We start from the raw sequence: 25,981 nt of genomic DNA on the forward strand, positions 1-25,981 counted from the left end.
GGTGGCACGGTGGCACAGTGGTTCGCACTGCTGCCTCACAGCACCAGGATCCTGGTTCGATTCCCAGCTTGGGTTACTGTCTGTGCGGAGTCTTCATGTTCTCCCCGTGTCTGCGTGGGTTTCCTCCGGGTGCTCTGATTTTCTCCCACAATCCGAAGGATGTGCTGGTTAGGTGCATTGGCCATGCTAAATTCTCCTTCAGTGTACCCAAAAAGGTGCTGGAGTGTGGCAATGAGGGGATTTTCACAGTAACTTCATTGCAGTGTTAATGTAAGTCTACGGGTGACACCAACGAATAAACTTTTAAACTTTAATGCGCAAAAGTAGAGCCAAACGAGAGGATGGACCAGAAGGCACATCCCCAGCATTCGTGTGAGGTCACATAACCAGACCGCTCCCATGAGCAGTGCGAGCTGATATAAGTGTGAGCAATGACAATGTATTTTTATCAGTAAGATTGATGTTAACATTGATTTTGCTGGATTAATGTAGATGGGAGATTAGTTTGTCAGAAGAAGAAGATTGTGATGATTTTATAACAATGTTTCAAATAAATACGGATAGACAGATTTTTAATCAGTAAGGGGAAGCGAGGATCATGGGGATTAAGCGGGAAAGTGGAGTTGAGGATTATCACATCAGATCAGTCATGATCTCACTGTATGCCAGAGCGTTCAGCTCCTACAGCTTATGGTCTTTATGGTCTTGGAGTACTAACGTTCACAAAATGAAAATGTCTTCCCTTTTATTTCTGACATGAATTATTAACGTACGTATGATACTTCATGAATGCACATAAATGAATGACATTTAGGGTGGGATTTTCTGGCCTTGCCCATTGCTGGAATTGTCCAATTCTGCCGGAGGTCTTTTGGCTATCCCACCACATCCCCCCATCCACCCGCTGTGGTGGGTTCTGCAATGGTGGGGCTGGAATATCCCACTTTAGTAGAGGAAGATCAGAAAAATATTCACATTTTTCGTCATTTCCATTAATCTAATTATTGTGTTTTGCAATGGCAAGCAAAAGTGGGTGGTGTAGGATCTGTTCGGCTGTCTGAGGCCTCTTTTGCCCCTCCTAAGGAATCTGGAGATGCCAAGCTTTGAGAACCAGAATTGTCAAATACCAGATCCAGCAAGGCGCCTCCTCATTTAATATTCTCCAGTAAATATGATGGAACCTTGTTTCATAATTTGTGGAATTACATGGTCCAGTTAGTTTCCATGGTGATAAGACTTTTGGGACCTGTTCTACTGTTGCTCTCCTTCCTATGTTTGTGTGCTATGCTGCATGTGGCAGGGAACGTGAATCCTATATCCCCCTGAATCATATCACTGATATTTCCACTGTAATGAAGGAACCCTTGCTGGGAAAGTGAAGACTGAAGGAAATGTAATTTGTCACTTGGTTCTAACTTGCTATACAAAGTGCTAACTTTAAATTGATTTAAAACAAGACATCAGCTGATTTTTTTTGCAGTTGACAGTAGTTTTGCAAACCAGAAGTGCCACGATAGACCCAGCAATGTTCCCAGAGTGTTAATTCATTGACAGTCGGATAGGCAGCGCGGTTTAAATCTAAGTTTAAATCTGAATGTGCAGCTGAATCTGTGAACATTTCCAAACACCACTAATTACATAAATCTTCCCAGGAGGGTTGGATTGCATCTTGCAGATGTGCCACGTTAACAAGCCCATTGGGATTTTAAAAATTTGCATAATCTCTCGTGGTGTTGCGCTAATGATGAATAGGTGTTATTATTGAGAAAGAAAGAATTCCTGCTCTAAAAATGAACACACAGTTGCACCACAGATCTGAACAAGACTGTTTTGAGAGGTTTTTCTACATGTATGTATTTCTGAGCATCAAACTCATCCCAGCAATGCGCAATCAGCCTTCTATCTTAACCCGGGTGTTTATTTCGAAGTGTACAAGTAGCTGTGCCCTTCCTGCAGTTTCCATATGAAAATAAGCGGTTAACTTTAATGATCTCACCAATTAAGCCTGACCTTCTAATGTTGAAAGTATGAAATGCACAGACAATCTGTTAGTCACTTTCATGCCCTGATGTTTCAATGATGCTCCGGGTGTTGTCTTATTGCTGGTCTTCCTAGTTTTTTTTAATTCATTCGTGGGACATGGACATCGCTGGCTGACCAGCATTTATTGACCATCCCTAATTGCCCTTGGAAGACAGTTGAGAGTCAACCACATTGTTCCACTATGTAGCTCCATCACGGTAATCAGTTGGACAAGGTAGATCAAACGCCTTGATGCAGTGCACCATGGGATGGTACAGCACCGCGTGATTGACGCAGCTGCCCACAAATAATGTCCCAGAGTTCACGTCGGTTTCTGAGCAGCAACAAATTGCTTTCCCTAAAAATAAATCTTCCATATTTTCTGAGGCTGAATGAAGCGACCGGATCACTCAGTAACTGATGAGTGTGCCTATAATGGTGCCAGTCTTTGTTAAACCATTACTCATCTTAACAATTTTCCAACTCCTCTCTTTCATTCCCATCAAAATAATAAGCAGCTTAAATGTTCTGTCTTGTGAGAGAGAAAGATGACAAGCTCGACTTTCGGAAGCTACAGCATAAAATATCTTTTATTCAAATTGCTGGCATGTTTGCGAGAGTCTAGACATTCCTTTCATTTAACACTGAGGATTTTCTTTCTAATTTTCCAGGCCCATGTCCTTGTTTTGTCGCTGTTATCTTTATTTGTGCAGTGTAACAGATAATTTAACTGTAAGAACAGCACCATCGAGCCATTCTGTAAGAAGTCTCACAACACCAGGCTATGGTGTCCACCCCAGTACAATGCCAGCACCTCCACATCAAAGCTATTCTGTGGAAGTGGGGGCAATTGGATGGTACTTTCAGAGAGCAGGCATAGCAACATTGGGCTGAAGGGTCTCCTCCTATACTGGAAAACATTTGGGGTAAGGATAGTGGGAGAGGAAGATAATTTTAGGTGGTCCCTTTTTTTCTCTCTGCCAGCTGTGGCTCAATTAATATCATTTCTGCCTTTGAATTGGAAGGTACTGGGTTCAAGTAAAAAAATTAAGGCCGATAGTCCAATGCAGTACTGAGGGAGTGCTGCATTGTCGACAATGCTGTCCTTCAGATGAGAGGTCAAACCAAGGCATCATCTGCCTGCTCTGTGTGAACACAAAAAGAGAAATGCAAAACAAAAGATCTTTTGGCATTACTTTGAAGAAGATCAAGGAAGTTATTCCTGGGTACCTGGCTCACAGATTATCTGGTCATTACAACATTGCTGTTGTGGCAGCTTGCTGTGTGCAAATTGGCTGCCGTGTTCTCTACATGACATAAAGGATCGCACTAGAAAAAGTATTTCATTGGTTGTCAATTGCTTTGCGATCCCCGGTGTCTTTCTTTTCCCTCTGTTCCCTTCCTCATCCTCCTTCTCAGTCTGAGGGCAGTTGGAGAATCCTATTGCCCACCTAGGGTCTGCAACACTTTATGAAGCACAAGTGATCACATGTCATTCCACTTACACGATATTAAAAATGCACTTGGTTTTTTTGTAATGCAGGTATGACATAGAAAGGAGGTAAATTTATGTGTTCCGCCTCTCCAATTAATGTTCCTTTGACGTTTTGTGTTCAGGCGTTTTAAGACAATGCTGAAAGTCAGCCAGCCCTTTTTATACATTTTAACTTTAAACCATATTAAATTCTAACTGTTACTATGAAATTTGAATTTTAAGTCAGGTATTGTTTCTTCCCCAGCCTGATGTTCAGTGACTGTCCTGGGTGGGATTGTGGTCGGTGCAGACTCGAAGGGCCAAATGGCCTCTTTCTGCACTGTAGGGTTTCTATGATTCTATGAAAATGTGCAGGATTGATCTTAATATTGATACCTGTCACTGCCAATGAACCTATTGACATTCACTGCCGATGGTTACAGTTGAAATTCCTTTAGCTGCAAATCTGGAAGGTGGATAATATGATCTCATGTCTGCGCTGGAGCTAGCAGCTCCCATCCATAATTGTAATTCGTTTCAGTAACACTAGGGTCGGCAGAATGGACATCAGCCAGCGTTCCTTCTCCTGACTGTTATCCAGTATCCCGACAGCTGGAGGACATGAGTTTTTTTTATTCATTTGCGGAACATGGACGTTGCTGGCTGGCCAGCATTTATTGTCCATCCCAAGTTGCCCTGGAGGGCAGATGAGAGTCAACCACATTGCTGTGGCTCTGGAGTCACATGTAGGCCAGACCAGGTAAGGACGGCAGATTTCCTTCCCTAAAGGACATTAGTGAACCAGATGGTTTTTTCTGACAATCGACAATGGTTTCATGGTCATCTTAATTCCAGATATTTCTTTATTGAATTCAAATTCCACCATCTGCCGTGGCGGGATTCGCACCCGGGACCCCAGAACATTAGCTGAGTTTCTGGATGAATAGTCTAACGATAATACCACCAGGCCATCGCCTAGGGTGGGCTTGGTTCAGTGTTGGTGCGGATTCGATGGGCCGAATGGCCTCCTTCCACACTGTAGATTCTATAATTTTACTGCAGTGTGTTGCCATGGTAACTTATCTTTCCAAACTGAGTTTTTGGAGTTTTAACGACCGGGAATTGACTATTATGTTCTAGGCCACACTTCAAAAATACCTAATAGGCTGTGAACGGAGGGGAAAGAAAGCCTTTCATTTATATAGTGCTTTTCTTGACCATCAGGCTTTGCAAATAATTGACAACCAATGAAGTACTTTTTCTAGTGCAGTCCCTTTTGTCATGGAGGGAACACGGCAGCCAATTTGCACGCATCAAGCTCCCACAATCAGCAAAGATCAAATAGATAAGCTGGCATTAACTGCTGAACTTCTACATGCAGAATAAAGAGAAAGAAAGGAAGATGTTCATTGATATAATACCTTTCACAACCTCAGGATGCCCCTAAGTACTTGGCAGCTAATTAGGTATATTTGAAGTGTGGGCGAGAACACAGCAGTCAATTCCCGGTCATCAAAACTCAGTTTGGAAGGATGTGATAACCATGGCAACACACTGCAGTAGAATCATAGATTCTACAGTGTGGAAAGAGGCCATTCGGCCCATCGAGCCTGCACCAACAACAATCCCCATCCAAGTCCTATCCCCGTAACCCCACATATTTACCCTAAAGGATGACACTAACACTAAGGGGCAATTTATCATGGTCAATCAACCAAACCCGCACATCTTTGGAGTGTGGGAGGAAACCGGAGCACCCGGAGAACATGCAAACTCCACATAGAGAGTGATCCGAGGCCAGAATTGAACCCGGGTCCCTGGCGCTGTGAGGCAGCAGTGCTAACCACTGTGCCACCGTGCTGCCCAGGCTAATCCAGAAACATGGAGGTACATTTGGAGGACTGTGCACAGCTCTGGATGCCATGTCACGGAAAGACTATAGAGCGACCAAGAGAAGGTGCAATGAAGAATAATATTTGATCTCAGAGGATACATTTATCAGGAAAGGCAGAACAGCCTAAGGCTCTTTCTCTAGAAATGAATAGGCTGAGGGTGGCCTGATAGAGGCCTTTAAGATAATGGAAGGCTTTGATAGCTTCGATGTAGAGAAAATGTTTCCATTTCCACTTTTGGACAAGGCCAAAACTAGAGGTCATGAATATAAGCTAGGCAATACTAAACTCAATAGGAACTTCAGGAGAAACCTCTTTAGCCAAAGAGTGGTGAGGAAGTGGAGTAGTTGAGACTAATAGACACATTTAAGAAGAAGCTAGATAAGCACACGAGGGAGAAAAGAATAGAACGTTACCTTGATCAGGTTAGATGAAGTAGGAAGAAAACTTGTATGATGCATAAATGCTAGTATAGACCAGTTGGGCTGAAAGGCCTGTTTCTGAACTTATTATAAGCAGTAACTGGATGTAGAGCAAATTGGAGAGAATGTGAGACAGAACGTCTTCTAGAACATTACTCCATACCCTCCCTCTCAGTAGGATATTACGGTCCCATCAAAGTAAACGGCAATTTAAAGACCCACTGCATCTGCCAATGGGAAACATGGATTTTATTTCAGAATGCTACTTTTTATCTCACTCTTTCTTGCTGCTTCTTGTAGAATTTATTATGGGAATAGAATAAAGTTGTTCCGTCGTTCCCAGTCTTCGATTTTGTTCAGTAATGTATTTTTTTAAAAATTGCTACATGTGACATAGCAACATCAGAGGAAAGACATCTTTGTTTGCTGGGGTCTCAGGACAGCTTGGGGAAATATTATTAGCCAATCAATCCTGACCAGCTCCCATGGTCTAAAATACACTTTTGAAATCCTGATTTGGCAAGATGTGCTTAACCCGACAAAGAATTCCAGCTGATCACTGTGTCTGAGAGAGCATTTCACAGACAAGTGGTCTGTGAAACTTTGTGACTGATACTTTTTCTTAAAATAATCAAACCTTTAGCTTGAATATCAAAGTGCTGCAGCTTCTCTGTTCCTGTGTTTTTATTATCTTTATGGAAATTTGGTTTAAGCACTAGGGCACCTGCTATTATTGCAGTTGTGTTAATCTTATCAAGAATCTTATCAAGAATTGCTATCCCCAACAAAAGCAGAAAATGCTGGAGAAAGTCAGCAGGTCTGACAGCATCTGTGGAGAGAGAATAGAGGCAATGTTTCGAGTCAGGACGACCCTTTGTCAGAGCATCCGCAGTATTTTGCCTTTATCTTGCTATCCCCAAGGTGGGTTTGGAAGGTGAGGAAGCAAAAGAGAGGATTTCTCTGCCAAGCCGAGAATGATATCTCCTCACTGGGCATAATTAGTTTTCACACAATGCAAGGTGGCTAACCGTGACACTGGGATCAAGTTTAAAATCTTATCAACCTGTGAGCATTTCCGCACACTCTTACGCTCACATACTTCATGCACATTGCAGCTATGATCAATGCAACCAGGAGTTGAGAGTTGGCAACATTGTTGGAATGAGGCTTAGCTTTATCAAAAGAAATTATCACTGGTCTCCTCAGTGCTGGCAAAGTTTTTACTGTATCCCATTCTGTCCAGTTATCTTTATGATTCGATTGCAGCTTATCTCTCAGGTAGAGGAATTCTCATTCTGTCCAGGGAGTGTTATCAGCAGACCAAACATTACCATTTGACGTTACTCACCAGCATTGGGACTAGTTCCATTTACATGCATGCTATTTCACTCTAAAGTTGAGTATTCATTTGTTAATTGAGAGTAATTGATTGCATCTTCTAAGAAAGAAGCACATCAAGTTGCACAGGTGATAGATAGGTGTGACAAGATGACCAGTGAGAATGGAGTATATCATCTTGCCAATGCTGAGGGAACTGCTCCAGGTTTGTGATTCACATTGATAGTATCACTGCTTACAGGTTCCACAAGTTTTGATATGATTGGCCATATGATTACAGTAACTATTGGGTCCTAACTTAGGCATTTTTTTATTGGTGGATAGAGTTGGTTTGAAATCACCTCGTGTAATATTAATAATAAACATGTTGGGGGGGGGGGGTGATCTTACCAAAGAAATCCTAAGTGCCGAATGAGCATGAAAACGGCCATTTGCGGCCATTTTATGGGTGAGCTCCCAGAGGCAATTTTATGACACTTAGAAAATAAGAGCCCAAATGTGATTCATGCCAGCAGGGGGAGTGGGTGGAGTCCACTCTTGCTGTGAAGCCAGCTTTAGGGGTGCCACTATGCAGGCGCCCCGATCTCCAAGTGCACTGTGTACACTGTGTGCACAGTGTACATAGTGCACTGGAAAATCCCCCGTCCCTCCCCCACATCCTTCCACGGGCATCGCCCTCCCACACAGACATCATGCCCCCTCTCAATCGCCGCCCCAGTTATCCTCAGCAAACACCCTCCCCCCATTGCTGCCCCAGCCGATCCCAATCCCACTCTCTGATGCAGAGTTCCCCCTTCCCTCTCCTCCTACAGGTCGGCTGGTGTAGCAAGCCGGTAAGATCGCCCCTGTTAACTTGTTTGTCTGAAAACTCTCTGCTTGCTATTTGCATTATGGCCTCTAAGATAGCAGACAAAAGAGTTTCGTATGACCACATTCATGAGTTTGTTCCTTGGTGACTTGGCACTCATTAACAGCCATTAACAGTTGAAAGAAGCACTCAGTCCCATGATGTATTTATTATTCTTTATAACTTGGTGTAATAATGAACTGCTTTAGATTTGCTTTGGGGCAGGATTGGATCAGGCTACCTTATGGGGCAGAGAGGAATCAGTTTGCAGCTAAGTTGATAGCAGGGGGAGTTTTGCCTCAACTAAATGACTAACAAAGTAAAAGGCATCTCATAAGGCAACTGTTTGAACCCTGATTGTCAGCTCTCTGCTGAATATCGCCTGGTGTGACTCAGGATCCCCACTTTGATGAGGCAGTCTCTGTGATATTTGTTTCAGAGGAAGACAGTGGGCTGAGAAGACGCAGGATTCACTGGCTCCTCGATGCCACTGGGCCCTCTCCTCGACAAGCTGAGCTTACTATTCCCGCTCACTTCTTCCAATTATGCCCCTCCAGTCAGCCTCCAGAAGTCACGGCCATCAGCCACCATCCCCTAGGTGTCAGTGTCAATGATGGCATCTTCATATCTCACTTGCTGATGCGCCGTCGTGGAGGTATGGATGCCCAGCAGGCCTTGGCCTAGTGGCCAGTTGACTGTACTGAAGGCCTGTGGCATCATCCAGCTGATGAATGTGGCTGAGCCAGAGCAGAGGTCATTAATGGCAAACATTGACTTAACAGCACAATGGCTTCATGCAGCCTCGTGAAATAGAGAATGTATTTGTGTCGTCATCTTGTCACAAGGTTCACCCACTAGGCTTTTCCAAGCTGTATTCTCCTGTACGCGATGCTCCAGATGAGCATGTCCTTTCAATTTCATGTAAATAAACCTTGTGTGTGCTCCTTGCCGTTACAGCGGCACGGTGGCACAGTGGTTAGCACTGTTGCCTTACAGTGCCAGGCACCCGGGTTCAATTCCTGGCTTGGATCACTGTCTGTGTGGAGTCTGTACATTCTCCCCGTGTCTGCGTGGGTTTCCTCCCGCAGTCTGAAAGTTGTGCTGGTTAGGTGCATTGGCTATGCTAAATTCGCCTTCACTGTACCCGAACAGTGGCGACTAGGGGAATTTCACAGTAACTTCATTGCAGTGTTAATGTAAGCCTACTTGTGACTAATAAATAAACCTTACTTTAAAGTTCCTGACAACTCAAGTGAGGCGCCCAGCTTCTTCCCACATTGGAGGGAGCAAAAGCCAGAGAGTCTGTCGCCCACTACTAATGTTGCGTAAGTTCCAAAGATCATGTCAGTGTGCAGCACTGGTGAAGAGTTGCAACTGAGGCCATTTGAACCATCAAGAACAGAGAATTGTGCATGGTCTTCGATGGAATAGGGGTGAGTTAAAGAGGAGATCATGGAAATAAAAACTGAAGGTTCCAAAATAAATCCAGCTAAATACCTGTCTCAATTTAAGTTTCAGCATAAAGCGTAGGATGTTTGAAAAATTTGACAGGAAAGACAGTGGGGGATAAGCAGGTAGAGGAAAGGACCTCTGCTAGAAGCAACACAGCTTGAAAAAATGGTCTGCAGGAAAGCCTAATCAAAGCTTCCCTTCTCTCTTTGTAATGTGCACATTTCACAGGCAGTGGACCAAGTGCAATGAATGCAATCAGAGTTGGGTTGAAAAGGTTCTGTAAATGCTACAGGATGGAATGCTGCGCAGATGTCTTAGCAATGATATGCTCCATCACTCAGAAAGTCAGCCATTTGTTTCCCTTTTGAGAAAGCTGGAGCTAAGAATGCTAAAAAGGCCCGTGGCTATAAACACTGGGATTTATTCCAGTGCGGACAGTCTGCCAAAGTGCTGCCTCCAAATACAATCTATCTTTGCATAGTGGTAATACTTTAGCTGTGAAGCAATTTCACTTGGTTTGCTCTCTAATTTTTTTTGGGGGGGCCAAATGTTAAAATAATACTTTGTAACCATGTTGGTATTTAGTTTTTTGTTTCCCCACGCTACCCAATTGATAAATATCATTCGCTATCAAATTGTCCATTATTTCTCCAAACATTGTTCATTTGCTTTTCAAAAAATGTGTTAAGGAGGTCTGCTCTTTGTGGACCATATTGGAACTTATTTCAGCATCTGTCTGTCCTGACGTAGTGTGTAGCTTGCCAGCTATGTGATTAAATGACATGATAGGTGAAGCTATGTTTCTGCATGTTTCCACTTTCTAGGAGTCAGCTTTGGTTCAGGTGGCAGCATTCTCATATAACAGCACAGTGGCACAGTGGTTAGCACTGCTGCCTCACAGCTCCAGGGACCTGGGTTCGATTCCTGACTTGGGTCACTGTGTGGAGTTTGCACATTCTCCCTGTGTCTGCGTAGGTTTCCTCCGGGTGATCCAGTTTCCTCCCACAGTCCAAAGATGTGCGGGTTAGGTACATTGGCCATCCTAAATTGTCCCTTAATGTCTCTGGATGTGTTGGTTAGAGGGATTAGCGGGGTAAATATGTGGGGTTATAGGGATAAGTCTGAGGTGGGATTGTTGTCGGTACAGGCTCCATGGGCCGAATGGTCTCCTTCAGCACTATTGGGTTTCCATGATTCTATATCACAGTTTCAAGCCCGAATACAGGCAGTTAAGTACATCATGCAAGCTGACACTCCAGTGTGATCTCGAGGGAGTGCTGCACTGTCCTCGGTGCTGTCTCCCTGAAGAGAAGTTAAACCGATGTCTGTCTGTTAGATGCAGTAGATCCTATATTTGAAGAGAATGGGGGATTTTCCCAGTGGCAAGGCCAATACTTTTCACTCAAAGCAACATTATTTTAATTAAAAAATAATAATTATCAAGTTTTTACTGCATTGCTGTTTCTGGGACCTTGCTGTGCACAAATTGGCTGCCACGTTTCCTATATTACACCAATACTTACAGATATGAAGGATCTACCGTGAAGTGCTTTGAGACGTCCTGAGCTTGTGAAAGGGACTGAATAAATGCAAGTTCTTTGCTATCTAGAAATCCATTGGTATATGCCTCTAATAGACACTACAAATGTGACTCGATTCGGAGGTTCGGCTGTCGCTAGCTGTGTATAGCCTATGCACATTCTATAAAAATGAGTATGGGTGCTGAGCAATACCTAGGATATATCCACACTTCAGCATCTGAAGCACATATAATGCAGATCTTGACAATCATGCCCCCTGAATGGAAGTCTCGTTCAGTCATGATATACAGTGCACTGCACACCAAGTTTATTATTTGCTTACCCAGAGACTAGCATCCATAAGAAAACATTACACGATTCTGTCCAGCTGTTCAGTTCCGGTTGACAGACAAGTGCTTGCCTGCATATTTAGTTTTAATAGTTTACTTTAAAGTTTTTTAAATTAGTGTCATGGGTAGGGTTACGTTTGCACTGAAATTAAGTTACTATGAAAATCCCCTGGTCACCACACTCCGGTGTCTGTTCAGGTACACTGAGCGAGAATTTAGCATGACCAATGCATCCAACCAGCACGTCTTTTGGATTGTGGGAGGAAACCGGAGCATCTGGAGGAAACCCATGCAGACACGGGGAGAATGTGCAAACTTCACACAGAAAGTGGCCTGAGTTGGGAATCAAACCCGGGTCCCTGGCTCTGTGAGGTAGCAGTGCTAACCACTGTGGCACCGTGCCGCCCATAAATATTAATACTTCAAATATGTGTGTATGTAGCCTTCTCACTTTCTCACTAGGTGATCTGTTTCAGTGTGTTTCTTGCCATGGGACGGAATGAAGTGAAGCATCCAAAAGATCATTTTGTTCAACTAAATATTCAGGTGCAAAATCTTTATTTCGTCTTCTTAAAGAAAGCTATTTACTTAAGATTTAACATCTCCAAAGGACTCCCTCACCTCAAAAAGACAAATTAATTTGCTTTTAATAATAATTTTTTACGTTATACAGACACATTCAAAATCAAGGGAAATAAGCAAAGTCAGCATTCCAACATTCACTGATGTTCAATTGAAAAACAGATATCATTCTCGAGTAGCAAGGTGAAAGAGGAGAAGCATGGACCTGGAAAGGTTTGCTGCAATAAATTATTTTGTATTAATAAAGGATTATCTCCTACAGTAATATAGCATTTTCATTCACGCTTACAGACTGCACGGCAGTTAACAATGCATAAGGCTTACCTTTCTGCCGCTCGCAAACAATGTAAATGAAGCTCTAAAATGGCTTTTCTTGCAGTCGGTGGTCGGCACTGGAGCAGGAATGCTCTGAATAAAACTGTCGGGTACCTCTTGGTACATCAGATTGTGTGAAGCCAGATTGCTCGCTCTGTCTCTATTCGGCGCTCACTGGGGGGATCTGTCTGTATGCCAGCCTTGCATCCTAACAAGCTTTCGCTATTGTTGGCTCCTGCAGTCTCTGAGGGCACAGTCTGTACCAAGCTCCTTCTGTGTCCTTGCTTGAGACAGTAATGCATTCAGAGTCCCAGAAAACATACAAAATTCATCTGGCACGGGAGGGGGAAGGGTGAAGACGGAGGAAGGGAGGCTTTTTTTTTGCTTGTGTTAAGGTGGTTTAGCTTGCAGCTGAGAGATAAGAGAGGGGCAGAATTGAAAAGATCGACATGTAAAGCCACTTATTTTAGTATTTTGATCCTGAAGATAAAAGCCCAGCCTCCTGCTGAGAAATGCATTGAAAGGTTCTTTTGTGGGAGTATCAGCATTCTTAAAATGTTGGCAGGCTGCTTCAGGAACTGTGGTGGAAGGAATAAAAGAATTTTTAAAAATAAATTAGACTGCGGCAGAAAGCTACATGTGTGTATGCCCCATCTATACAATAAACTCTACACTAGGTTCAAAGTCAAAAAATGCAGAGAGCCTTGATTCTTATTATTATGCATTTAACTCCAATTAATTTTACGGCCAAAAGGTACCACCGAGACTCGTAATTATTATAAACTTAACACAGAAGTTACACCTAAACCTTTTAATGTACCTAAAATTATACCTCTATGAATGTAGATAATTCACGTTACCACAATCTTATTAAATTAAGTTCTTAACAAGAGCTCACTCTTTCAGGTTTGAATTTCTCTATTCCCAGTGGCACAGTGGTGAGCACTGGTGCCTCACAGTGCCAGGGACCCTGGTTTGATTCCTGGCTTGGGTCACTGTCTGTGTGGCATTTGCACATTCTCCCTGTGTCTGCATGGGTTTCCTCTGGGTGCTCCGGTTTCCTCCCACAGTCCGAAAGACATGATGGTTAGGAGCATTGGCCATGTGAAATTCTACCTCAGTGTGCCCGAACAGGTGCTGGAGTGTGGCGACTAGAGGATTTTCACAGTAACTTCAATGCAGTGTTAATGTGTTAATTTCGGTGCAGGCTTGGAGGGCCAAAGGGCCTGTTCCTGCGCTGTAATTTTCATTTTCTTTGCAAGCCTACTTGTGACACTAATAAATAATTCAAAATATTAGAACTCCAGATGGGAAGATTATGGGTATTCATGATAATATCAGTTTTTTGCCATTGTGATAAACCATGATAGTGAGTTAGTGGCTCATTTTACATCTTTCCCCACTTTGATTTCCACTGAATTTAATAAAATATTAAAAATCAGGAGAGATGTTCATTTTTCTCGCTGCTTCACACTACCGTACAAAGTCAAATTTAACCCGTTGGGCATGGAGTACAAATCCAACCGTGGCTCAGAGCCTTGTTGAACACTCAGGCAGCCTGTAACACAGTCCCCTTTTGCATCTACACTATAATCAGCTAAATGAGGAGACAGCATATGGTTGCAAATTTTCTGGCATCTGATCCCTACACCCAAACAGATAGGCACGGACCAATTTCTAGCTCACTATGTTCAAAGCAAGGACAGAAATTGACCCGTTGAGTTTACAGTGAAGTACAATGGGCACAAAATTTGCTGGTTGTGTTTACAGTGGCATGCATCCACAAAGGGAGTCTTCAAAGCCAACTGCAAAATGAGGGAGAACTTCTTCCACTAACTATGAATTAAACATTTCCTGTAAACAGTTCTAACAGGGAGTGACTCACCTTCCACTCGCAACACTTGAGAAATCCACACCCAGACCAGATTTACTGGGCTGCACTAACCTCATTCGCAAGCACCCAGAAAAAGTCTAATTTGGCGAAACTATCAACCTTTCCCACTTCTGGCAACGGCTCATCGACCTGGAACATTAACCATGTTTCAGATGCTGCCTGACCGGCTGAATATTTCCACTATTCCTTTGGTCTCCACCACATACTCCATTCCCAAACTCCTGACTCCATCCCTCTCCCTGGCAGCATTACATCACTAGTTAGTCTGCTCTGGTGTTGAGGGTTGAATGTTGGCCAGGGGACTGGGGAGGACTCTTCTCTATTTTGCATTGTGCCCCTGGGAGTTTTCCCTCCACCTTAACAGACAGGCAAGGGTTTCACATGTAATCAATAACTTGATTTTGTTCAGTAAACCTGAATGATGTGCTTAAATCCTGAAGTCTAGCTTCAATCAGCAAACCTGTGACACAAATTGCTGCAAGAATGTGCGAAGGATAATTGTGTGATACAAGAATTTCTTGACCTCAGACTCTGCTTTTCACCAGTTTGAACATGTGCCTCTCATCTGTTGCCATGGTTTATTTTGAATTAGTGTTCTGTTACAATCTTTTCAATGCTTTGCTTTTTCTTCTGTGCACAGGAGAAGGTGGGGGCGTAGAGATGATATCACTGGAGTAGTACTCCAGAGGCCCAGATGTAAAGCTTTTGGCAGCTGGTGGAATTTAATTCAATTAATAAAATCTGGGAAGCATGGTGGCACAATGTTTAGCACTGCTGTCTCACAGCGCCAGGGACCTGGATTCGATTCCTGGCTTGGGTCACTGTCTGTGTGGAGTTTGCACGTTCTCCCCATGTCTGTGTGGGTTTCCTCCGGGTCCTCCGGTTTCCTCCCACAGTCCAAAAGATGTGCTGGTTAGTAGGTGCATTGGCCATGCTAAATTCTCCCTCAGTGTACCCGAACAGGCGCTGGAGTGTGGCGACTAGGGGATTTTCACAGTAACTTCATTTCAGTGTTAATGCAAGTCTACTTGTGACACTAATAAATAAACTTAAACTTGAAAGTTAGTCTCAGTAATGATGACCATGAAACTATTGTTGATTGTCATAAAACCCCATCTGGTTCACTATAATGTCCTTTAGAAAAGGAAATCTGCCATCCTTACATGGTCTGCATCTTGCAATATGTACAATCATAATGGACAAAGGTCAGACTGAATGAAGGACTGCCATGTATAACATTATAATTTGTCTAGACTGATCAGGTTTTGAAACACCCAGTTCAGTCAACGTAGGCCTAAGTTGAATAAGTTTTTGAATACCGTAAGGGTAGATTACTTTGTGAGGGCCAGCTTTGTCCTTCACTGTTTCTGAGATGTGGATCGCATTCACTAGATCATTTAACCTACACCATGCCCTCAGAACAGCACAAAAAGTTTGGGTTCAGATATGAGATGGTCTTCAATAAATGTGCTCATTACTTTTTTGAGCTCCTAGACTTCAATGTCAGGCTTGTTGAAGGTTAGGACTGTTTTTGTTGGAGTTCAGATGAATGAGGGGGGATCTTACAGAGACTTATAAAATTCGAACAGGACTAGACAGGGTAGATGCAGGGAGGATGTTCCCGATGGTGGGGGAGTCCAGAATGAGGGGTCACAATCTGAGAATTTGGGGTAGACCATTTAGGACGGAGATGAGGAGACATTTCTTCACCCAAAGAGTGGTGAGCCTGTGGAATTCATTACCACAGGAAGTAGTTGATGCCAAAACATTGAATGTATTCAAGAGGCAGCTGGATATAGCACTTGGGGCGAATGGGATCAAAGGTTATGGGGAGAAAACAGGATTAGGCTACTGAGTTGGACGATCAGCCATGATCGTTATGAATGGCAGAGCAGGCTCAAAGGGCCAAATGGCCTCCTCCTGCTCCTGTCTTCTATGTTACATTTCCCAGCGAGCAAGAAACTCCTCATCTGTTTCTGTTTGCTATGTGAATACCAATGAGAAGCTGCTGGGTATACTCACTGAGCCACCGCTCTCCGCCTCCACATGTCAAGGCCCACACTGCTGCTGCTGCATCAGAGCACTGCTTTGAACATCTGGCCTATGTGACCTCAGATCCATAAGAATGTCCTAAATGGCCAAGCAAGCCATTCAGTTCCAGTGCAAATAGGGAAGGGAACAAATGCTGGCCGGTGACTCCTACATCCAATGAAATAATGAATAATTGAAATAATTGCCCTTTGGCCATCTCTTGGCCTGTCTGCAGTCTTTGTGACATTTCACCACTCAGATTGCTTCTCTGATTGGATGAGCTGAAACGGGAAGACTATAGCCATTGGGCAGGATTTTACGGCCCTTCCTGCCAGCAGGATCTTCCAGTCCCACTGAAGGCGACCCCTGTAATGGGTGCACTCCCACTATAGCAAGGACATCTGTCCTCAGAAAAGGATATCAAGGTCGGAATTCTCTGGCCTTTCATGTCAGTGGGATTCTCTGGTCCTGTTGCAGTGAACAGAGGTTTGGCTGAGCACCAAATTCTCTGTCCTTGCTTGTAGAAGTGGCAGGGTATGAATGGCCAAAGAATTCCAGCCCAAAACTGCACACAATACTCCAGGTGTGGCCTCACCAACACCCTATGCAATTGCAGTAAAACATCCCTATCCCTATCCTCAAATCCTCTCGCTATGAAGGCCAATATACCATTTGCCTTCTTTACTGCCTGCTGTACCTGCGCGCTTACTTTCAGTGACTGATGCACATGTTCACCAAGGTTTTGTTGAATACCCACCTCTCTCAATTTACACCCATTCAAATAATAATGTCTTCCTATTTTTGCTACCAAAATGGATAACCTCACATTTATCTGCACCTGCCTTGCATATGCCCACTCACTCAGTTTGTCCAAATCACGCTGAAGCATCTCTGTATCCGCCTCACAGCTCACCCTCCCACCCAACTTTGTATCATCTGCAAATTTGGAGATAATGCATTTAATTCCCTCATCCATATCAGTAATATATAACATGAACAGTTGGGGTCTCAGCAGATATCCCTACAGTATCCCACTATCACTGCATGCCAATCGGAAAAACACCCATTTATTGCAGGTCTTTGCTTCCTGCCTGCTAACCTGCTTTCTATCAATTTCAAAGCACAATCCGCAATTCCATGTGCTTTAACTTTTCATAGTAATCTGCTATGTGAAACCTTGTTGAAAGCCTTCTGAAAGTCTAAATAAACCTAATCCACTGGCTCTCCCTGGTCAACTCTACTAGTTACATCCTCAAAGAATTACAATAGATTTGTCAAGCATGATTTCCCCTTTGTAAATCCATGCTGACTTTGTCTGATTACACCACTACCTTCCAAATGCTTTGACAAGGTGCCTCACGGGAGACTGCTGAGTAAAATAAGGGCCCATGGTATTCGAGGCAAGGTACTAACATGGATTGACGATTGGCTGTCAGACAGAAGGCAGAGAGTTGGGATAAAAGGTTCTTTCTCAGAATGGCAACCGGTGACAAGTGGTGTCCCGCAGGGTTCAGTGTTGGGGCCACAGCTGTTCTCTTTATATATTAACGATCTAGATGACGGGACTGGGAGCATTCTGGCCAAGTTTGCCGATGATACAAAGATAGGTGGAGGGGCAGGTAGTATTGAGGAGGTGGGGAGGCTGCAGAAAGATTTAGACAGTTTAGGAGAGTGGTCCAAGAAGTGGCTGATGAAATTCAACGTGGGCAAGTGCGAGGTCGTACACTTTGGAAAAAAGAATAGAGGCATGGACTATTTTCTAAACGGTGACAAAATTCATAATGCTAAAGTGCAAAGGGACTTGGGAGTCCTAGTCCAGGATTCTCTAAAGGTAAACTTGCAGGTTGAGTCCGTAATTAGGAAAGCAAATGTAATGTTGTCATTTATCTCAAGAGGCTTGGAATACAAAAGCAGGGATGTACTTCTGAGGCTTTATAAAGCACTGGTTAGGCCCCATTTGGAGTACTGTGAGCAATTTTGGGCCCCACACCTCAGGAAGGACATACTGGCACTGGAGCGGGTCCAGCGGAGATTCACACGGATGATCCCAGGAATGGTAGGCCTGACATACGATGAACGTCTGAGGATCGTGGGATTATATTCATTGGAGTTTAGGAGGTTGAGGGGAGATCTGATAGAAACTTACAAGATAATGAACGGCTTAGATAGGATGGACGTAGGGAAGTTGTTTCCATTAACAGGGGAGACTAGGACGCGGGGGCACAGCCTTAGAATAAAAGGGAGTCACTTTAGAACAGAGATGAGGAGAAATTTCTTCAGCCAGAGAGTGGTGGGTCTGTGGAATTCATTGCCACAGAGGGCTGTGGAGGCCGAGACGTTGAGCGTCTTCAAGACAGAAATTGATAAATTCTTGATTTCTCGAGGAATTAAGGGCTATGGGGAGAGAGCGGGTAAATGGAGTTGAAATCAACCATGATTGAATGGTGGAGTGGACTCGATGGGCCGAATGGCCTTACTTCCGCTCCTATGTCTTATGGTCTTATGCTGAGTTATGAAATCCTTGATAATGGACTCGAGCAATTTTCCCAGTACTGACATTAGGCTCACTGGTCTATAATTCCCTGTTTTCCCTCCACCTCCTTTTTTAAATAGTGGGTTTACATTAGCTACTCTCCTTCAATCTGTAAGAGCCCAAAAACATTTGGAAAATGACCACCAATGTAACTACCATTTCTGGGGCCACTTCCTTAAGTATTTTGGGATAAAAATGATCAGGACCTGGAGATTTATCTGCCTTCAATCCCAATAATTTCCCCAAAACCATTTCTCTGCTAACAACTTTGTTTCAGATTCCAGCATCCGCAGTATTTTGATCATAGAATCCCTACAGTACAGAAGGAGGCCATTTGACCCATCAGGCCTGCATTGACAACAATCCCACCCAGGGACACCAGGGCTGGAAAGAACGAGATCGGAGAATCCACCCATGATTATTTCCTGGTGCCCAATAGTGTTCTGGTTTTCAAGGACAAATTTCTTGATTGGTGGCATTATTAATGCTTTCATGCCCTATCCCCGTAACCCCATGTATTTACCCTGCTAATCCCTCTGACATTAAGGGGCAATATAGGATAGCCAATCAACCTAACCCCCACATCTTTGGAGTGTGGGAGGAAACCGGAGCACCCAGAGGAAACTCATGCAGACACAGGGAGAATGTGCAAATTCCACACAGCGACCCAAGGCCGGAATTGAACCCGGATCCTTGGTGCGGTGTGGCAGCAATGCTAACCACTGTGCCGCTGCTTTTATATTCATTTCTCTACTAATACTGATTTCCTTCAGCTCCTCACTAAAACTTGTGTTAGAGAGGTAGAGGTGTGCAGGGGTTAGAAGGATAGAATGGTGTAGGGATTAGAGAGGGAGAATGGTGCAGAAGTTAGAGACATAGGGCCCGATTTTATCATCAAGTTGTGCCCTTTTCCGGGCGTGAAAACTTGGTAAAGTCGGGCGTGAGGCGAGTAGCGCAATCCGTGCCGGTTCCCTCTTTACCAAGGCCTGAAAATGGATGCGATTGGGACCATGCCCGAAACAGGCACGATGGCAATTTAAATGCATTTAAATTGAATTAATGGGCTGTTCACCCAACTTTACCAGCACTTTCCCCTTTACCACCACGTTCGCCAATCCCAAATCGGCGCGAAACAGACATGCTCCATAAAAGTCTGATTTGGGTGCTCCGTCAGTGAGGGTTAGTGAGGAGATAAGTGCGTAGCATCCAACAGCTCTGTTGCTCACGGGTGTCCTTTTGTTGCGGCCATTTTCTTTCTCGGGTCGGTGGCGGCTCTGCGAGTGTGTGGGGGGTGGGGGGGCTGTTGCTCTGCAGGGTCTCCGATGTCTGACTTGCAGCACGGACCCGGGTCTCAGCACTGGTTGGTGCTGGAGCTGAGGAGGAGGAGCTGGAGGAAGAATTACGGGCACAGGAGGCCCGGGCCTTACCACTTGCAGGAGTATAGGGAGATGACCACCATAGACAGGAGGTGGCCGCCATTCACCTGGGGGGTGGGGTTGCGCAGGAGAAGGCGGAAGCAGAGACCAGGGCAGATCTGTGCACAAGTGTCATTTGAACAGATGTTGGACACCGTGTGCTGCCGATGTCTCTGCCTCCAAAAGGAGACAGTGCAACACCTGTGCCACCTGTTGCAGGACCTGACACCTAGAGGTGGGGAAGGGAGGGGCACCCACTCTCGGTGGCTGTCAAATTGACAGCCGCTCTGAACTTTTATGCGACTGGCTGCTTCCAGACCCCCAGCGGAGAAGCCTGTGGCATCTCCCAATCAGCCGTACACACCTGTGTCAAGCAGGTCACAGAAGCCCTTTATGCCCGGGCTGGGCAGTACATCAAATTTAACCTGGACCAGGCCCATCAGGAAGCCCGGGCTGCAGGGTTCGCAGCCATTGAGGAGATGCCTAACGTACAGGGGACCATCAACTGCACACACATCGCCCTCAAGGCCCCCCTACAGAATCCGCGAAGGTTCATCAACAGAAAGGGAGTTCTACTCCCTGAATGTTCAACTAGTGTGTGACCATAATATGAACATTATGCACGTCTGCGCATGACATCCAGGCAGCGTGCACGGCAGCTTCATTGTCAGGGGCTCGGACATCCCGGAGGCATTTGAGGAGGAGCCCAGGCAACATGGGCCTCATTATAGCGGGTCTCTGCCTCAGACACGTCATCAGCCATGTCCGAAGCAGGTAACCCATGTGCCTTGTGGGTGATATGGGTTACCTGCTTCGGACATGGCTGATGACGTGTCTGAGGCGGAGACCCGCTATAATGAGGCCCAGGTAGCCACCCGCGCGATAGTGGAGAGGTGCATTGCGCTCCTCTAAATGCAATTCCAGTGCCTGGACCAATCTGGCGGGGCCTCCAATACAGCCCTGTGATCTCTTCCCGCATTGTGGTCGTGTGCTGTGCTTTGCACAGTCTGGCTTTACAGAGAGGTGACCTATTGAAGGAGGAGGAGGAGGGCGTGTAGGCTGACCAGCCGGGTGTCACTGGGGAGGATGACCAGCAGGATGCGGAGGAAGAGGAGGAGGAGGAAGGAGAGGAAGAGCATGCTGAGGAACATCAACCAGGCGCTGGAGGGCTGGCAGCTCAAATGAGGCATGTGAGGGCGGCAAGGGAGGCCCTGATCACCAGGCGGTTCAGTCGGGGTTTGTGTCTGTGGGCTCCATCCTCCCCGCCCCGCCCAAAATTCATTCTATTTCCTGTAACGTTGTCACACCAGAGTGGTGGGCCTGGGTACTCTGCGTTAGCGAGTTTTATGGCAGGCAGGAGGGTGATGGTGACTCACTAAGCACCATTATGATGATGCTCTGGTGCAAACTAGTCTGATTCCTACCTGAGCGCCGCATGCACGCTGGCACCTGGGCCCATGTCTGTGTAGTGGGTAAGGGACCTGAAGCCCCCATACAGGGCTCCGGGGCGGGTGGGCTGGGGGAGGGGAGGGAATCATTTGTGGGTTCTGGGGAACCAAAGGCTTCCTTTTCTCAGTGACACAGCATTGAGGGGCCTCCCCAACTAACATCAACATGAAGCATCCCTCCGGCGATCATCACTGGAAGAGGATTCCTATTCGAGACAAATTAGTCCCAGGTGGGTGGTGAAAAAACATTTAATTGCAATAATGGTGTTTAAATAAGACATTCTGACATAAAAACTTGTGAACAGAAAACATTAAGGTGCTTATTTACCTTTCTAACTAGTGCAGCCCTTCACCCGTGCCATCTCAGTGCAACTATAACTTCCTAACCTTACCACTACATCTCAGTGTCTCCCCAGGATGTACATCAGAGGTGGAGGGGTCTAGCTGCCTACCTCACCCCATTTCCTGTGAAGCGCATGAGGTACGTCCTCTGGAGGCCCTTGACCTTGAGGGCCCTGGCCAGCTTCCAGGTGTCTGGGATGTTTCCATGACACTCTCTTCATCCCGCTGCCCCTGAGATGCCCTGGTGTCAGGAAGGGGGAGTCAGAAGGTGTAGCCACAGCCACAGTCTCCTGGGTGAAAGGCCCCGGCATGGGCTCGAGCCTTTCCTCCTCCCTTGGGGTTCCTGTGGGTCCCTGGGTCACTCCATGGGACGGCGGCACTTCTGCAGTGAGTTCCAGAAGCTCCAGCGCACCTGACTCTGCCAGTCCTGGAGGACCACCTGCGTCCTACCCATGGTTGTCGAACCCTCTGCGATGGCCACTTGAGTTGGAGGCCACCTCTCAATCGCCGCAGCAAGTGCCCTCTGAGACTGGGCCACATTCTCAAGGGCTGGTGCCATAGCCTGCTGTGTCTCAGCGCTGCCCCGCTGGGTCTCCTGCAAGCTCTCCAGCCTCTCAGCCATGGGTCAAGAATCCTATTCAGTCCCTCAGCTGTGGCCCGCTGTGACTCAGCCGCGGCCCTCTGGGACTCTGCTGTGGCCTGCTGTGACTCGGCCATTGCTTGTAGCCTGCCACTCATGGTGAGGATCCCCCGTCCCAGGCTTTCCATTGCAGGTATCACCCTTGCAGTGTTGGCCAGGGAAGCACGCAAGACAGGCTGGCCTGCTTGAAACCTTTGGGACTCCTCCCAACAGCCTCGCAGTTGGTCCAGTGTGGCTGTCAGCCCCTCCTGCATTCCCTGGCTCTGTTGCTGCATCTCCAGCAGCTGAGGGAGAAGTGATCTCAGAGGCCCAGCATATAGCCTGGGGCCAGCTGAGTCCTCGCCTCCAGCAGGCCCCCTCATGCCAGAGGCCTCGGACGTTCCTTCACCCATATCCTACAGGGACTCATCCGAGCTGTCTGGACCAGGATGGGTAGGCGCTGCAGTATGGGCCTGGAGTCCAGAAGGCCCCGGGGCATCGGGATGTGTCCCTGCAACACAGGACATGAGGTTAAGTGCAAGGGAGGGAGAGGAATCCAGGATGCAAAACACGTGATTCACATTTCTCCATTGAACATAGAACAAAGCACCAAGAAAATTACATCACGGGAAAAGGCCCTTCGGCCCTCCAAGCTTGTAGCGACCAGGCTGCCCATCTGATTTGTAACCCCCTACCCTTCCAGGAACCAAATGCCTCTATTCCCATCCCATTCACATAGCTGTAAAGAAGCCCTTAAAGGTCACTATCGTATCTGCGTCCGTGACCTCCCCCGGCAGCGAGTTCCAGGCACCCACTACCCTCTCTGTGCAAATAAACACGCCTCGTACATGTCTTTTAAACCTTGCCCCTCACACCCGAAACTCATGCTCCCGAGAAGTTGCCTCAAAGTGAGTAGAGGAATGACAGGTGCTCACGTCTTGACGGCAGCCCGACCATGTTAAAGCTGATAGCCCGCATCTCCCCTTCTCTTGAGAGCTCCAGTGCCCGCTCCTCAAAGGGAGTGAGAACCTGGAGGCCTGACTCACCACCCCCTGTCTTCACCCTCTCACGGGTGTTGCGGTCGGTCTTCACCTGTGGAGACAGAAGGAGCCATGAAAGAAATGGCGGCGTGACTCCTGCAGGATATTAGGTGGTGGCCCTTAGAGGTCAAACGCAGTGGGGCTCTTGGGGGGATAGGAAGGAGCTGCTTGGGGGTCAGGGGCTGGAAGCATGCCGGGTGCTGGGGGTGGGAGGATCTGGGGGAAGATGCAAGTTGGGGTTCAGCACTCACCCTTGCTGCACGGATAAGGTCATTGACTCTTTTTTCCGGCACTGCTTCCTGGTTCAGGGGGCCAGTGTTCTGACACTGACCAAGGCGGTGACTTCCTCCCAGGCTGCATTTCCATCAGCCCCCCTGGGTCTGCGTCCTCTTGGGAGGAAGAGTGTGTCCCGCCTCACCTCTGCTGCATCCAGCAGCTTCCCCAGGTCGCCTTCAGAGAATCGGGGGCTGGTTGTGCGCACATTTTGTGCAGGAATGTCTGCCTGTCCATTCTTGAGTTTTTAATGGAGCTACCCCTCATTAGGGCAGATCAGCTGCAGGCAGTTTGGCAGAGCATTCCAGCAAGTTCCACGCAGTTTGCTTGTTAGCATTGAGGGGAAGGCAAGTGAACACTTGCAGGTGTGCTGATGGGGAGGGGGGGGGGGGGGGGTGGGGGGAACAGGGTGGTAGGTGGTGGATCAGTGCCTCAATGATTGGGGACAGGGGAGAGAGAGGGAGGTGTCACACAGCCATCAGAATCCGGAGGAGATGGGGGCCTTGTGTGGGAGGGTCCCGGGTGGGGGTGAGGGAGATCACTCTGCCTGATATCTGTAGGGTGGATGGAGGAGGGTGGATCTCTCTGCCTGAGATCGGTGGTGGGGGGGGAGGGGGGGGAGGGGAGATCGGCTGCTACTCTGCCTGAGATCAGTGTGGGGGGTGGGGGGGGGAGGGGGGTCCACTGCCACTCTGCCTGTGATGAGTGAGAGGGAAGGGGGAGGGGCCCGCGATCGGACTAGGTGGCGGGGGCTGGGGGGTTAAGGGGGGTCAGTAATGTTGTGCAGGTGGGGCAATGTCTGTGTGGGTCATGGGGAGGCTTTTTCCGGTCTGGGGGGGATGTGGCTCCGATCGGAGCTGCAGGATTTCGGACACATTAAGCCCCGCCCACAGGCTTGTGCAGCACAATTCGGAATTGCTGATTTTTTGCAGGCAGAATGTTTATGGGGGCGCCTGAGAATGGCTCTAAAATTCAGATCTGAAACACTCTCAGTTTCAAGTCTGCCCAGCACTTAGAATCAAAATGGTAAAATAGGGCCCATAGAATGGTGCAGGGTTTAGAGAGGGAGAATGGTGCAGGGGTTAGAGAGGGAGAATGGTGCAGGGGTTAGAGAAGGAGAATGGTGCAGGGGTTAGAGAGGGAGAATGGTGCAGGGGTTAGAGAGGGAGAATGGTGCAGGGGTTAGAGAGGGAGAATGGTGCAGGGGTTAGAGAGGGAGAATGGTGCAGGGGTTAGAGAGGGAGAACGGTGCAGGGGTTAGGGAGGGAGAACGGTGCAGGGGTTAGAGAGGGAGAACGGTGCAGGGGTTAGAGAGGGAGAGTGGTTCGGGGTTAGAGAGGAAGAATGGTTCAGGGGTTAGAGAGGGAGAACGGTGCAGGGGTTAGAGAGGGAATGCTAGTGCTTAGAACATTGGCAAATCAAAGCGTACCCATCAATTGCGGAGCTTAGAAGATTGAGGAGAGGTGAGGGACCCGAGTCAGAGGAGCCCAGTGATTTTACAGGGTTGTAGGGCTGTAGGAGGTTGCAGAGTTTGTGAGGGAGTCAGGCCCTGGAGGGACTTGAAAACATGGATGAGAATTTTTAAAGTGAGGCATTTCCAAAACGAGAGTCAACCTTGCCCAGTGAGCGTGGGAGTAATTGGTGAACAGGACTTGATGCCAGTTAACATCCGGACAGCAGGGGTTTGGACAAGTTTAACCTTATGGAGGATGGTGTTTTCGGAAAGAATTGCTATAATTCTAGAGGTAAAATCGGCATAGCAGAGTTCTGAAATACACACAACTCCACAACAACCATCACCTGTTCTCAAAGATATTGTCTCTTCCGGAACTATGAATCCAGACAATTTAGTTTTAAAGTGCTGTTACAATATTGTCATGCAGCTTCCTATTGGAGTGGCACGGTGGCACAGTGGTTAGCACTGCTGCCTCACAGCGCAAGGGACCCGGGTTCAATTCCGGCCTCGGGTCACTGTCTGTGTGGAATCTGCACGTTCTCCCTGTGTCTGCGTGGGTTTCCTCCAGGTGCTCTGGTTTCCTCCCACAGTCTGAAAGATGTGCTGGTTAGGTGCATTGGCCATGCTAAATTCTCCCTCAGTGTACCCGAACAGGCGCCAGAGTGTGGAGACTAGGGGATTTTCACAGTAACTTCATTGCAGTGTTAATGTAAGCC

At 46.7% G+C, this 25,981-nt stretch overlaps 1 protein-coding gene across 1 annotated transcript in view; it reads right to left on the reverse strand.

The window, feature by feature from the left end:
- The window catches only part of LOC144497218 (regulator of G-protein signaling 8-like), a 62,064-nt gene extending 38,476 nt beyond the window's left edge, over window positions 1-23,588 (reverse strand). Inside the window, exons 1-2 of the mRNA XM_078218130.1 lie at window positions 23,432-23,588; window positions 12,224-12,792 (exon numbers count right to left, since the gene is read on the reverse strand). Of these exons, the coding sequence (XP_078074256.1) occupies window positions 12,224-12,340 (117 nt within the window). The 5' untranslated portion in view covers window positions 12,341-12,792; window positions 23,432-23,588. The remainder of the gene's footprint in view (window positions 1-12,223; window positions 12,793-23,431) is intronic.
- Between the last annotated feature and the right edge of the window lie 2,393 nt (window positions 23,589-25,981).

Source organism: Mustelus asterias, chromosome 8, assembly GCF_964213995.1.
Source record: "Mustelus asterias chromosome 8, sMusAst1.hap1.1, whole genome shotgun sequence".
Lineage (NCBI taxonomy): Eukaryota > Metazoa > Chordata > Chondrichthyes > Carcharhiniformes > Triakidae > Mustelus > Mustelus asterias.